The sequence below is a fragment of the Perognathus longimembris genome, chromosome 1, assembly GCF_023159225.1.
Source record: "Perognathus longimembris pacificus isolate PPM17 chromosome 1, ASM2315922v1, whole genome shotgun sequence".
Classification (NCBI taxonomy): Eukaryota; Metazoa; Chordata; class Mammalia; order Rodentia; family Heteromyidae; genus Perognathus; species Perognathus longimembris.
In genome coordinates this window covers 141317076-141332157 of record NC_063161.1, presented here as the reverse complement: position 1 = coordinate 141332157, position 15082 = coordinate 141317076, and the positions used below count along the sequence as shown (strand labels likewise).

The window sequence follows — 15082 nt, the reverse complement described above, 5'->3', positions numbered from 1 at the left end:
GCGGGCAGAGCGCGGTGTCCATGCCTGTCTCCAGTGGCTGCCTGCCTGCCCCAGCAGCCATCGGTCACTCTGTGCTCTTATTTCACACATGATTCTAACGAGCGTGGTTATTTTCAGCTCCTGTCAGATCAGGAGCTACTGCCGAGAAACACACAGACTCAAAACCACTGCTTGCTGGTCTTTGGGTAAAGTGATGGGTTCAGATAAGGGGCAGAAAAATAGGAAATGTGGGTGTGAGAATTCAGGGTACAGCTTACTAGAACCTGCCCTGTTTATGGGAAATAAAAGCAGAAAGGCAACCCTGGCTTGAGAGGGCCTTTCACTCCGTTGAGGCTGCCTTGGAAAGCAAGGGTAAATTCTGTTGATACCTGTGGCTGGAGTCTCAAACAGAGATGAATGATTTGCCCCCCCCCCCCAGGCAGTACTTACTTGCTCACTGAGGACTAAGTATAGCGAGAGGAGAACAGCTACTTCCCTTCTCAACTTTCTAACTGCCCCCCCTCTCCTGTATTCCCCACTACCTGGAGCAGTGTTTGGCAACCGATAGTTAGCAAATATTTGTTAAATGAATGAATGACTCTATCACAGAGGAGACTGAACTAATGCTAATGGCAGAAGGAATGGCATTCCAGTCTTGTCACATTAACTTATCTCCTACTGTAACCGCTAGACAGCACTTCACATAATAACAACAAAATTGGGTTTAGGTAAATGGCCTTGGAAGTGCAGTATTGTTCCCTAGGCGCTTGTTCATGGAATACTTAATTTGAAAATATTTTAATGAGCATATTTTCATTTTTAGACCTGCCGCCTATGAAGTAGCATTAGTCTTTTGTGGGTGCTTTCGCATGGCCCATCCAGAGCATCTCATTGTCTCGGCCCCAGACCCATCACATATCCCCCTGCTGTCCATTCATGCTACCAGTAGTCATTTATGGGGTGCCCACGGTGTGCCAACCAGGGGCTGTGCTTTGGGGAGAAAAGAACAGAGACATGGGCACTTGGGTGAGCCTAGCTGACCCTGCTCTCAGGGTCTTAAACAGGAGTAAGTCTCTGGCTCATTGATGGTGGCGGTACAAGGTGGTCCTGTATAAGTCCAGGGGATGGAACACTGTCACACGCCTAGAAGAAGGAAGATTTGGGTTAAGCCAGAGATGACAGTTTGTGGGTGGTGCGATATCTGGACTGAAGCTGTGGGTGGACTGAGTTATCCAGAGTGTCTATAGGTGGAGAGAGGACAGTGCAGGCTGGGAGGAGAGAAAAGCTCAGGAGCAGTGGCCTCTTCATTCTGCTCAGTAACCTACTGAGGCCTCTGGTTTCTTGAGCCCTTATACTTTTAACAGATTCCTTCAGGCCACTGGGACTGTGCTTTTCCACCAGAGGATATGAAACAGGAGTACGCTTGACTTGGGATGTGAGTGTGGTGTTCTTACAAATGTATGAAAAAGTATCAGCGGGAGTAGAGATGCCATTTCCTGTCTACCAGACCCTGTATCTCCAAGTCCGAGGAGTGAGGGTCTGACAGTGCCGAATGCACTGCCTCTGGAGAGGCCCTTTCCTCAGCCTCCATCCGGAGCTCCGCTGACTTTACAAGCCATGTTAGATAGACAAGAAGGCGACAGTTGGAGTGGCTAGACAAGCCTGTGCTGACCACAGTCACTGTAGAACTGTGGTTTTAATTTTTTTTAATTTTTATTACATTTTTTTAGTTGGCATTGTGTAAGTAGTGAAATCATACCCAGATGGTAAGTCTTGAATCCAAATAGAGATGCAGGTGGGGAATAGATTGTCTTTGGGGCCAGGTGAGTTTTGTGGCCCTCTTTATTCAGGGCACTGTATCGGCAGCCAGCTGTGGGACAAGCCTGGGCTAGTCAAGAGGGATTTGGGGAAATTATGAATTTCTTAAGGTCACACCGTTGGTGGCTTATTTGAGCCCAGAGTACAGGTGTTTTGCTTCCTCCCAGCCTGGTTCTTTCTGCTATCCTGCTGCTAAAGCTTTACTTAACTAGTTCTGTCCCACCAGGGAAGCCACTAATAAAGCATTGGTGTCACACTAATAGGTGTTGCTTAGGGCAGCAATGCTGGGGAGGAAGAGGAAAGATATCCGGAGGCTCCCTTGTTAGGGGCAAGAAGGAAGGGTGCCAGCATACTGTTGTTGCTGTTGTTTTTAAAATTGCATTTGTTATTTGACAACTGCCAGAAGATTTGTGTTAAAGAAAAGTTGGACTAGGTACCAGTGGCTCACACCTAATCATCCTAGCGACTCAAGAGGCTGATCTTCTTTTGCTTTCCTTTGTTTTTTAGAAGGTCTTTTGCCTTTGCTTGTCCAGCCTGGAATTGTGATCCTTCAGTCTCTGTCTCTTGAGTAGCTGGGACCATAGGTACAAACCAAATCTGATTTAATCTAATGATGCCCTTCCCCATACGGGCTTCATCTCTTCTCTTCACCTTATTCTGTTTGTTGAAGAACGAAACTACATCCTCTGCCTCAAGGTGTTTCTAGAATTTCTTCCTGAGAGGATATTGTGGAGCAAGTGTGACTTGAGTGCTGGGTGTTCTGCATCAGGGGACACACAATAGCTATCTGCCTCTCATATCTCCTGGGCTGTGAGTATTCTCTGATTCTGAGCTGAGAGGCTACCATTCATTAGGAGTAACAAAATGTTGACATTGTATCTCTCTTGTTCCAATGATTTGTTGGCATACTTCAGTATTCCTCTCTTGTTTCAATTATTTGTTAGACTATTTCAATAAAGAAGAATGCCACTCATCCACATGTGTGTATGCATGTGCATGTGTGAGTGTGTGTCAGTCTTAAAGTGGAAACGCAGGGCCTAGATGCTGTTCCCAAGCTTTTTTGCTCAAGGCTAGTGTTCTATCACTTAAGCCATAGGTCCATTTCTGGCTTCTTTGTTAGATAACTGGAGATAGGGTCTCATATACTTTCCTGCTTAGGCTGGCTTGGAATAGTGATCCTCAGATCACAGCCTCCTGAGTGGTAGGGATTACAGGCATGAACCACTGGCTCATCTACTATTTTTAATAGCTTCACTGAAAATCACATCATCATTTACTTCACCTGTGTGGAGTGTACTGGATTCAGTGGCTTTTAGTACATTGCCAAGGTTGAACATCTGTCACCACAAGTATTGTAGGACATTTTATTGGCAAAAACCCCACTGTCACTGTAACCACCTTCCCCCAGCTCCCAGCCCAGAGCAGCCACTAATCTAATTTCTGCATGTTTGGATTTGCCATCTGGGCATAATCCTAATGGGATCATACAACATGTGGCAATTTGTGACTGGCTTCTTTCACCAGATCATAGGATTTTCCAGGCCCATCTATGTGATAGCACACATTAGTGCTTCATTTCTTTTTTTTCTGGCCACATAGTACTCCATTAAATGCATATATTGTATGTGATTTATTTGTCAGTTGACAGACATTCTGGTTGTCTCTGCTTTTTGGACATCATGAATAATGGCTGCTAAGAATGTTCACACAGGGGCTGGGAATATGGCTTAATGGTAGAGTGCTTGCCTCCCATATGTGAAGCCCTGGGTTCAATTCCTCAGCACCACATATATAGAAAAAGCCAGAAGTGGTGCTGTGGCTCAAGTGGTAGAGTGCTAGCCTTGAGCAAAAAGAAGCCAGGGACAGTGCTCAGGCCCTGAGTGCAAGTCCCAGGACTGGCAAAAAACAAACAAACAACAAACACTATCCATACAGACATTCTTTCATGAACTTAACATTTTATATTTCTCTTGAATATATACCTAGGAGTGGAATTATTGAGCTATGTGGGAACTTGCTGTTTAACCACTTGAAGAACTGCTGAGGTGCTTCCCAAAATACTGTGGTTGCATACCTTTTTACTGCCATTAGCACTCTATAAAAGATTCCAGTTTCTCTAGCATGTGTCATTGTATCTTTTTTATTCTTCTCTTTTTATCCATTGGGTTTTTATTTGTGGTTTTTATTTGTATTTCCTTAGTGATTAAAGATGTGGAACATCTTTTTATGTGTCTATTGGCTATTTGTATATCTTTGGAGAACTTCCTACACGTATCCTATGGTCATTTGTGTGTGTCTGTGCATGCCCGTGCATGCACACCAGTTCTTGAATTCAAGGCCTGGGCACTGTCCCTTGAACCACACCTCCACTTCCCACTTTTTGATGGTTGCTTAGATAAGAGTTTCACAGATTTTCCTGTCCAGGCTGGCTTCAAATCACCATCGACTCAGATCTCAGACTCCTTAATAGTTAGGACTATAAGTATGAACCAGTGATGCCTGGCTCCCATTCTTAATTGGGTATTTGTTTACTATTGAAATATAGTTCTTTATATTCTATATGACATTGCCTATTCAATGTATTTGAATGTCTACATCCATGTATTCAGCTGAGTGTTGATCCAAATGGTTAGAAAGATTTGTATCTCCATTGAACATACACATACTTTTTTCTTGTAGTTAATCTCCAAACAATATCACAACTATTTACATTGTATTATGTTGTATTAGGTGCTAAGTAACCTAGAGATATTTTAAAGTGTATGGGAGGATATGCCTAAATTTTGTGCAAATACAATATTTATATAAGGGACTTGAGCATCCATAGATTTGGATTTTCTTGGATTGTCCTGTAAACAATCTCCTTTATATATGGAGGAACAACTGTATATGTTTTGCAATGATTTTCTGCTATTCTGGGTTGTCTACACACTTTTGACACTTTTTATTCTGTGAAGTGTGAAGGTTTTACCCCTGATAACTCTTTGTTGTTTTTTTTTCTTTTTTTTGCTTGTACTTCAGTGCTGTATCTTACAGATCATGAAGCATGTGTCTATGTTGAGCATATTTTCTTGTGTTTATTGGCTATTTCTATATCTTTGGAGAGCTACACATTCCTCTTCTATGATCATTTTTAAAGTAGGTATTTATTTATTGTTGAATTAGGACAGTCTGGTTTTAGTTGTTTGCTTGAGACAGCATCTCACTCTATAGCCCAGAACTCACAACTGCTCTTGAACTCACAATCCTGCCACAGCCTCCAGAGGTTGAGGATTATAAGCATATACCAGTATGCCTGGTGGGGCCTGTTGCATTCTGAGAGTTTTGTACTCTCTAAATGTGAAAGTTTTTAACTTACAATTAGGCCTAGGATCCATTTTTAGTTAACCTCTATACATGCTGCTATGACTTTTTGGTTTCCCATGCTGCAATTAAAGGTCATGTCAGTGCTGGATGCTTTCACTTACCAGTTTTTGTTGTAAAGACTTGGTTCTCTAGTCAATGAAAGATGTTTATTTTCTTTGATGCTCAGATTTTAGCATTTTTGCAATGTTACACTTTTTATTTTAATCTGAGACATACACCTGTGTTCTGCTTGAGTGAGTACTAATAAGCCTTTTGTTTGTCAGAGTCTTTAGTCTTCCTGGAGTGACTCTCATTTGCGATCTTCTTAATCTTCCCAAGGAGCAGGAGGAGGGCCGCTGCCACTAGGCCCACTTTACCGGGCAGGAAGAGAATCACTAGGAGGAATGCCTGTTCCAGGTCATACCTGCTAAAAGTGGCAGGTGCAGCCTCTGTGCCTGGATTCTTCTGTTGTGCTCATATCCCATTTATCAGAACCTTGCAGTGAATTTGGAATTTGGAATAGAATTCTAGCTCCCTGACCTGTGATCTATAGCGATCATTTGTTTTCTACTTGCTCTGTGGATCTACAGGCCAGATAGAATCAATTCATGAGGAGTAGCAGATTGCCTGCGGCCACCTCACTAAGAGGTGTCGGGGATTCTGCTGTGCTAGAGCAGAGCCTGCATACCTCTCCTCAGGACTGCCTGACATTGGGAAGCTTATCATAACATGTAGGCTTTCTTCCAAAAAGCTTTCCTTTTGGGAGGAGAAACTAGCAAGGGTTAACAGTGCTTATCTGGGTTTTCAAACTTCATACTATGACATGGCATTTGAATTTCTTTTATTAGGTGTTTGTGTTTCATCTAAATAAGGCCTGTTAATTTTTTTAAATTGGGCACATGTATGTATGCAATTTACAGAGAGAAGTGGTATTTAAAAAAAATCTTTTCATTGAATATCCAGCCATCATATTCTAAAATTGTTATCTCCCCATTTGTCTTGCAGAAACATGCCAAAGGCCAGGATTTGTTTGATCAGATTGTGTACCACTTGGACCTCGTGGAAACAGATTACTTTGGCCTCCAGTTCCTCGACTCTGCCCAGGTCGCGGTATGTTTTGGTTTGATTCATTTCAGGACAGATTGGCTTTTCATGTTAATTGCAGATCCACAGTGCTGGAAATTGGTGGAGAAAAATAGGAATGAAACTGTGATATTGTCCTAGTAATGAGCATTGGCAGGTGGTGATGGTGCTCTGGTGAAACGCATCTGTGGTGCTTCCTGGATCTCCCCATCCTTGAAGTGGCCAAGAATAAGGGGAATTTGTGCATAGTGTGTATGCAGGAAACATTTCTAAACATAGAGGTGCATTATGGGCACATTTCTAGAGTAGGTGGGAAGAGGAAGACATCTCATCATAGAAATTCTCGATGGTTGCCACATTTAGTTTTAATCAGCAGAAGAGACTGTGTTACCATCTTCTTTTGGAGTTTGGCTGGGTAGAGAGCAAGTGATGTGAATGCAATTGAGTCCCAGGCAGGTGTCAGGACAAGGGAGCAATCAGAGCTGGCCCTGGCATGGCATAAGAACCGGCTTGCAGACTCTAGTCAGCCTTGTTGCCCCTTGTTTTCCAAGAGATGAAGCTACTCCTGGTGGAGATGCATGGATGAGTGTTACCCACATAGATTAGAACTCTTTTTGAAAGCAGGAATGACTTCACAGTCCCCCTTCCCAACCAGATCTCCCAGGATAATTTATTCAACAATCTTAAAGTGTTCCTTGAGTGCCTATTGTAATCCATAACCTGTTCTATGCATTGTAGATAAAGTGGTGAATGTAGATGATGTAACTACCATGACAGGTGGTTAGGGTTAAGAATAATTAAAGGCCAGGCATAGGTTGCTGATGCCTATCTTACTAGTTACTCGAGAGGCTGAGATAGAGGATTGTGTAGTTCGAAGCTAGCTTGAGTGGACAAATCCAAAGACTCTTATCTCTACTTAACCTGCAAGCTGGAACTGGAGGTTAGCTCAAGTGGTAGAGTACCAGCTGTTAGTGAATGAGAGTGCTAAGTCCTGAATTCAAGCTCTTGTACCAGCACCAAAAAAAAAAATAGTAATAATAATTAAGCAGAGGAAGGTAAGAAAAGACAAGAGACAGAGAAGGACACTTGGTTAGACAATGTCTTGAAAGCTGGGGTCCCTGAGTTTAAACTAGAGACTTGAGCTCCTTATACCTAAAGACATTTCCCAGATACTTCCTGGGGACTGCAAGTGACAGCTTTAAGATAAAGCTGCTTGAAATTGGTTTCTGGGAATTGAGTCTGCTGGAGAATGTCAGTGGGAGGATGGGCCCTGAGGTTACAGAATGGAATCTGGATGTAAATGCTCCTGGCTACACTGCCTCCTAAGGGAACCTTCCATAGGTGCATGCATCCACTCAATACCAGGCACTTCCTCTGTACTCTCTGTGCTCAGCAGATTCCCTTCCTCCCCTAAACACAGTTATTGCCTCCTTGACTATCTAGTCCTGATTTCTTCACTGTTTGTTAGTTGGAGATGTTTTGTAGCCTACTAGGCCCTGGGGAGGCACATCCCTGCTTTTCCTTTTCTGCTTCCCTATCCGGTCATGCTTCTTGAAAGTCGAGCTGCTCTTCCTGCTCTTCCTCTCAGCAACCTCAGTATTCCAGTGACTGACTCTTCTGAGTATTTATTCCAGACTCTCTTTCCTTTCATTTCAGCTTCATTGAGCAAACCTTTGGTCCTCTTACCCATCACCATCCTAGAATCTGTCATTCCCTGTTACAAGACAACTTTCCTTGATTCTATTCTTCCAGCCCTTCTCTTGGCCTTGGTCCTCTATCTTATCCCCTCTCTTTCTTGCTTTCCTTCCCTCTCACTCCAAGCCTCAGGCCAGCTAACTTGTGTCTTCATCCAACTTTTGGTTCTACTGCTCGGTTTTCTGGATTCCCCTCAGATGCAGGCTCATGTATTTCCTCTGTGGCTTTTCCCAGGCATCTGGATAAGGGCACAGATCAGATCACAACTGCAGCCAACTGAAAACTCCCAAACTACACCTTGAAACCTTTTCGTCTCTAAATGATGACTTGATGTTCACCGCCTTCTTTCTGATTCATGACCGAAACCTCTAGGCTAGTCTCTACAAAGACTGTCTAGTAACTGGCCTCATCTGAGAAGGCTGAAGTCACCGCATTAAAACTCCTTAAGTTTTCTTGCTCTGGGTTTCTCTTCCCCCCGTCCATCCTGTCTCTGTCTTGAGAGGATCCTGCTGACTGCTGTGTTTCCCTTCTACACTTGCATCCACCTGTTGTCCATCTTCTTCTGTCTGTCCTCAGAGTCCTAGGGCTGTGTCTCTGACACTCTTCACCCTTCAGTCTTCCTGAAACTCCACCCCTTCTGCCTTCTGTGTGCTATGAAGTCTGTGGTGGGTTTTGTGTTAGGATATCTATAACCCTTGACCAAGAGTCAGGAACAGGGTCCAAGGCCTGTCTCTGGCCCTGTTCCTGACTCTGCCTCTAACCAATCTTATGAACCACCTTTTTTTCCTTGTCTTCAGTTGCCTTGTCTATAAAGTAGAGTTCTTGAGCCTGAACTCTTAAGTCTTCTTTCGGTTCTCCTGGCCCATAACTGAATTTGAAGAAGAAGAAGGCATGCCTGCACCAAAGACTCCTACAGTTAGAAAGAATGTCTCCACCATTTCTGCCATTGGAGCCAAGTGCCTGTTGTTTTGCTGGCATGTCCTCATTCCCAGGTGACTCTCATCAGCCACTCAGCTTCCCAGAAATCCATGAATATGAGTCCATTGCAAAAATCTTGGTCATGAGCCTCCTCTGACTTGGCCAGCAGTCCTTCCTACCTGCCAGCACCCTGTCACAGTACAGCAGGAGGGATGTTCACAGCAAGACCCAGGCATCCTTCCCAGCGCAGACACCTGCAAGTACTCAAACTCAGCATATCCTCAAGACTTTCCAGCATCTCCCTCTAGGAGGTGAACTGCTTTTCCTCCCTGCACAGGCCCATGTCGGGGGTCCTAGCCTGCCCTTGAGTCAAGTTGAAAGATGCACAGCAGCAGCAGCAGCACATCCAGAACCCATCCTTTCCTCTTAGTGTTTGACTTCTTAGCTGTGTCTTATTGATGCCTACTCTTTTTTTTGGGGGGGGGCAGTCCTGGGGCTTGGACTCAGGGCCTGAGCACTGTCCCTGGCTTCTTTTTGCTCAAGGCTAGCACTCTGCCACTTGAGCCACAGCGCCACTTCTGGCCATTTTCTGTATATGTGGTGCTGGGGAATTGAACCCAGGGCCTCATGTATACAAGGCAAGCACTCTTGCCACTAGGCCATATCCCCAGCCCTTGATGGCTACTCTTATCTAGGCCTTTGTGTGTGCTGATCCTCCCTTTGGAAGGCCCTTTTTACTCTGCTTAAGTATCTCGCCAAGATCATCTCTCCTCCCCCCCCGCCCCCCCCCCCCACAGTTATGAAGCATGCCCTGGGTTCCCAAAGCATTCTTCCTCTAGGCAAACTTCAGACCCTATTTGCCTTTTTTGGCAGTTTGCTTACATGGCATCAGGCTCCTTGTTTGTTTATATAAAACAGAACTTTCCGACTAGATCCTAAGACTTTAGACTTCTTCCTTTTTTTGATGCTGGGGACAAGCCACATACAACCTAACACCTTTTTATTTAGCCCCACAAGGAACCTTAGGAGATGCAACTATCAGATCTTTGCATCTTCTATACTGAAAGCTGTTAGACCTTGGCAAGTCACTTAGTGAGTAGCACAGCTTGGACTCCAACTGAGGCAATTTCAGATGTATGTGCTTGTCCTATACTATGCCCTTGAGTTTAAGGTTCCTCAATGTAAAGTGGTAGCAGTAACATCTATTTTACAGGGAAATTGGAGAGAATTAGTGGAATTGGGAAGGTTTTATAGCCCTGGAACATGAGCTGTGAGTCTTTGTCTTAATCAATTTTGTGGCAGTAACAAAATACCTTACTTTATATGTAAGGAGGTATATATAGCTCATAGTTATAGAAGATACAGGTCCAATATCCTGTGGTCCCATTTGGTCAGCTTTTGAACTGCGTAACGTGACAGAGAAAGAAAAGGAAACAGCTGCATGCAGAAGGGGTCATATGTGGGGATGGTCTGGCTCTAGAACAACCTGCTTACTTGAGATGGAACCCAGTCCCTATAGACCTGACCTCTCCCCCAAGACAGGCACCATGGGGGTGGACCCTCCATAACCTAATCTCCTCCCACTAGGCTCTGCCTTTTAAAATTTCTACCACCTCAGCACGACCACCCTGGGAGCAAGCTTACAGCACATGAGCCTTTAGGAACAAACCATGTCTAGACATTAGTCTCCTCTCCTTAGCTGAGCATACTGAAGGAAGACCAAAGTTGTTAAGGTAAGCCCCCTGAGAAGGGGAGGAAAAACTTTAGCAGATTTAAACTCCAGCCCTTTGGGAGTGTCTGCTGAAGTGGCTGCTGATTTCAATGATTTGGGCAGCATCTGTGAGGTGATCGGGTGTTGTAGGAAGGATTTGTAAGGAGATTGGGGTCAGCTGGAAAGCGAGAGTGGTTCACTTGGCCATTGGCTTATGACCCCACGATCGAGGATCCTCCAAATATCTATACCAGCCCTGATGTGAAAATCGGAGGACTGGCAGTGCCAGAGCTCTTGGCATGACTCTCTGTATGCCTAGCTTATATCTCTAGCTCCCTGAAAATAGCCAGGCCTGGTTTCTGTAGCGTCTTGCCCAGCCCTGAAGCAACTGTCAAAGCCTGTTGGCATCACCTATTTTTAGCAGTTGGAGCTAGGACTTCCAGTTTCCCTTTCTCATATCCAAGAGAAAGGCCACTCAGGGACCCCCTCTGCAGATCTCACTTTGGGAGAGCTCAGAGCACAGGTTGGAAGTCTGATCTTAACACATTCAAGGTTTTGAGAGCAAAGGGCTTTGGCTTCTATGCACCACCTCTCAGCTTTCCTACTGCCTGGTCTTGATGGGTGCTGTCTACTGAATCGTGTTGTAAGCCAGGCATTAAGCGTAAGTGCTTTGTATAGCTCTTGTGTGTCCTTGATCTATAAAGCTGCCTATAAAACAGACCCATTTTATAGGTGACTAAGTCTGAGGCCCAGAGACGAGGTTAAAGTAAGGACAGAGCCAGGCTTTACAACTTGGTCTCGTTTAAGAGCCCAGCTCTTCTACTGGACTATACAGGTTCTGTTCAACACATGGCAAACACACACATACACACACACACACACGCACACACACATACACATACATACATACACACGGGAGGTAGGAATAGAGGGAAACACAGAGAGAGAGAGAGAGAGAGAGAGAGAGAGAGAGAGAGAGAGAGAGAGAGAGAGAGAGAACAAGAATGCATTTGTCAACTTTGATCCCCAATACTGAGTTCTTTGGTTGCAAATCTGAGCTGGACACCATCCCTGCCTGCCACGTTCGGGGGTGGGGATTGGGGAATGACAGACAAGTAGTCCTGTGGAGAACAGCGTGGCCAGTCTTCTCACAGGTGTCTAGGCCCCTCTGTGGTCCAGAGAAGGGAGTGTATGAGCATCTTGGATTAAATGAACAAGACATGAGAGGAAGGGTGAATGTTGATGTGGTCCACAGAGGGGGAGAGACATGTGCCAGGTGGAGGCTGGGCAAGGACTGAGGAGGATAACAGTTTCACGACCTTCCCCTCCTCTCTGGGTCAGATAATTTGAGGTGTGAATTTGGCCACCTTCCCAAGCTCCTTCCCAACACCAGTAGGGAGTTTTTGGTGGAAGTATATTTTACAGCAAAGAATCCAGAAGACATGACTTTCATCTTTTGTCTCAAGATTTGTCATGTGCTTTTTCTCTAGTGTTTACAGCATAGAATCTGACAGCACAAGACTGAGACTGCATAGTGAGGTTAACACCCAGTATGGTGGCTGGAGGCAGGGCTCTGTGGATGCTGAAGAGCCTCTGTGCTCCTTGGGTTTCGTACTATTGATAGCTTGGAAGGTTACCACATTTACTACCTGAGCAGTGCCTCGCTATCTCACATGCAGTTGTAGGGGATGTAGCTCTGGATGGAATGCTTATCTAGCATATGCAAAGCTGGGTTCAATCCTTGGCACTGGGGCGGAGGAGAGGGATTAAAAAAAACTCTCAGTATAGGTAGAGGGGGACTAGAATGCAAATGCTAGTTATGGCATTTGTGTTTCAGTTGCAGAGAATCAGGACAAAGTCTCTTCTGTTTGCCTATCTGTTGAGTGCTTCTGTAGTTTCTCTGGATATTCAGTTGAACCTCCTGACAATGTATTAGGGGCTAGCTCATCTGAGATGAGACTCAGGAGTAGGGGCTGTGCTCATGGCCAAATACTGATCCTCTACTTCCTTCAATAGTAGAATAGAGAGTTGTCACATGGACTCAAGAAGTGCCCCAAGCCTCCTGTAGGAGGCCAATGAATGCTTTCCTGCTCATGTGCTAAATGGAAAGCTGATTAAAGGGGCTCTATAGCTGATTTAGACAAATCCTCAAGGATACCTCACATAGTCGATATGGGGAGGAACCCTTCTGGCCAATGGAGAAGGTGTTTCAAAAGCAGAGTTTAATACTGCTGACCCTCTTTTCTAAATTTATATTTAAAATTATCTTTAAGTAGCTACACAAAGGGTTTATAAGTACAGTGCATCTTGATTGATATTACCCCTTTTATTATTCTCCCCCATCCCTCCCAATCCCATCCTGTCTCTGAGAATATTCCTTCCTTTCCTTTTCCCCTCATCTAGTGATTGTAATTACCTCTTTCATTTCCTACCAGCTCTAATGGAAATGAAAATCTATAGGTACTAGAAACCCCATATGAATTCCCTCGCTCAGGCTTAATGGCAGGGACCCCAGGGATGTTCAGATAAATGAGTTTAGTCCCTTGCTTAACCTCTAACTTTCCCAAGGTATTGTGATCCAGTGCTTCTGTGTGCGTTTTAGACCATTAAATTCTATAGCCAGCCTGTGTATGTCTATTTTCAGAACTAATGTACTATTAGAACAGGTGGGCTTTTCTTGGGCCTTCTCACACATCTTGATTTATGGGAAGGGCTTTGCCAGGTGGACCTGGATAACAAATTCAGATCAGAAACTGCCTTGCCTAACACCCATTAGAGCACGAATGCAATGTCTTGCCATTTGAACTCCGAAATGCATCTGTCTGGCTGCAGTGACTGGTTTAATGGTCTGTTGAGAGGACTAGAGCCATTTGCCTTGGCCTTTACTGACAGGCAGCCTGACTATATTTAGCCAGGGACACAGGTGAACCTCCCAGACAGGTGCTGCTTGCTGCTGAAGGCAGTGTTCAAAGCTGCCCAGGGAATACAACTGACTAAATGCCATACCGGGCTTCCATTGCCCCAGTATTCAAGTCAGAAGCAGGTCTTCTGGGATAAAATACGAGTTATCAGACCCCAGTAAGCTCCTGCAGCTATGAAGAAAGTCCAGGGCATTTTGAGCTGGTTGGATATATGATATAGTTTTATTATCTCTCATTTTAGGATTGTGACTAGGTTTCTTATCGTCTTTGATGTAGCCAACAGAACCAGATCTGAAAATCCCTAAGGGTCAAGGGGCTTTCAAGATAACGAAACTATGTCTCACTCCTTGCTCAGCTTAGCAAGTCCAGCTTTCCACAGGCCTTCATCCTGGCAAGTCTTGCGTCAGGCAGGAAAGATGGAGCCCATCCTGTCAGTGGATGAGGGAGCTCCATTAGTAATGTAGCCCCAGGGCAAATCAAGTCTGCTGCCCTGCCTGTGGGAGCATCTGGTCAGAGCATCTGGTAACATGTCTGTATGAACCCTAGCCACAGACATTTGGCCATTTCACCTGGCGCAGTGGCCCATAAGCCCTGACAATATGTGAGGTTTTAGAGAACTCAGTCGCCCCGTTTTCAGAGGGGCTGTGGATGACTGGAGATTATCAGGTCATCTTGCTGGGTAGGAAAGGAGGTGAAAGAGCTCTGTACTAAATATGGAGCAGTCACACTGGGAGCACTGATTCTCCAAGACTCTTTAATGGATGTTGATGCTCAGCCAGGGTCGAAAACCTGGGCCAAGGAAGCTACACACAAGTTGAACTTGGTTGGAGATGAGACTGTGACAGTGCAGAGTGAGGAAAGGTGGAGTTAAACGCACATCTCTTCAGAATCATGGTAAGGACTTGAGAAAAGAGATAAGCTTCTTTAAGCTGGGAACCTCTATTGCTCCTTAGATCAGAAGGCTGGTTACAGGGAGAACTTTGTATGCATGGGTGAATCTAAGAACAGACTTAGTCATAGCCATTAGCAACATGCTTGACATGGGAGTAAATATACTAACACCCAGCCTGTAAAGCTCTCTCAGGTTCAGGGTTCAGGATTTCCTGCTTGGTTGAGGGCAGTAGAGATACCTAATTCCAACGGTACAAGCTCAATCAAAACCTGCCCGATAGGCAAATGATGAATAAATATAAAAGTAACATCCCAGCCCATTCACCCTCACAAATAATAACCTCCTTAAAATAAAAATATCAGAGCACCTGGGCCTAGTGGTATATAGCTGTAATCCCTGAACTTGGGAGGCTGACACAGGAGGATCTCAAATTCAAAACCAACCAGGGCTAACTAATGAGACCTTGTCTAAAACAAAACAAAACAAAACAAAATTATATGTAAAGCAAGCAAAAAAAAAAAAGTAAATGGCATTTCTTTAGCTGATGGTAGATATAGCCTTACCTTCCAGAAATAACCCCAACAAATCTTCCTGAGCATATCTTGATAGAAAATAATGATTTTACACTAGCAGGATCCTGCCTGCTTTTTCTCCTCCTCTAATATCAGGCTATGGCTTTCTTGTCACATCAATAAGTATTGGCCTACATCCGTTTAAAAT

At 44.5% G+C, this 15082-nt stretch overlaps 1 protein-coding gene across 4 annotated transcripts in view; it reads left to right on the top strand.

Annotated features, from left to right (window-relative positions):
* Window positions 1-15082, top strand: part of Epb41l4b (erythrocyte membrane protein band 4.1 like 4B) — a 136779-nt gene that overhangs the window by 31539 nt on the left and 90158 nt on the right. For all 4 annotated transcript variants that reach the window (XM_048338720.1, XM_048338734.1, XM_048338711.1 and 1 more), the window contains exon 2: window positions 6148-6252. In XM_048338720.1, coding sequence (XP_048194677.1) covers window positions 6148-6252 — 105 coding nt within the window. The remainder of the gene's footprint in view (window positions 1-6147; window positions 6253-15082) is intronic.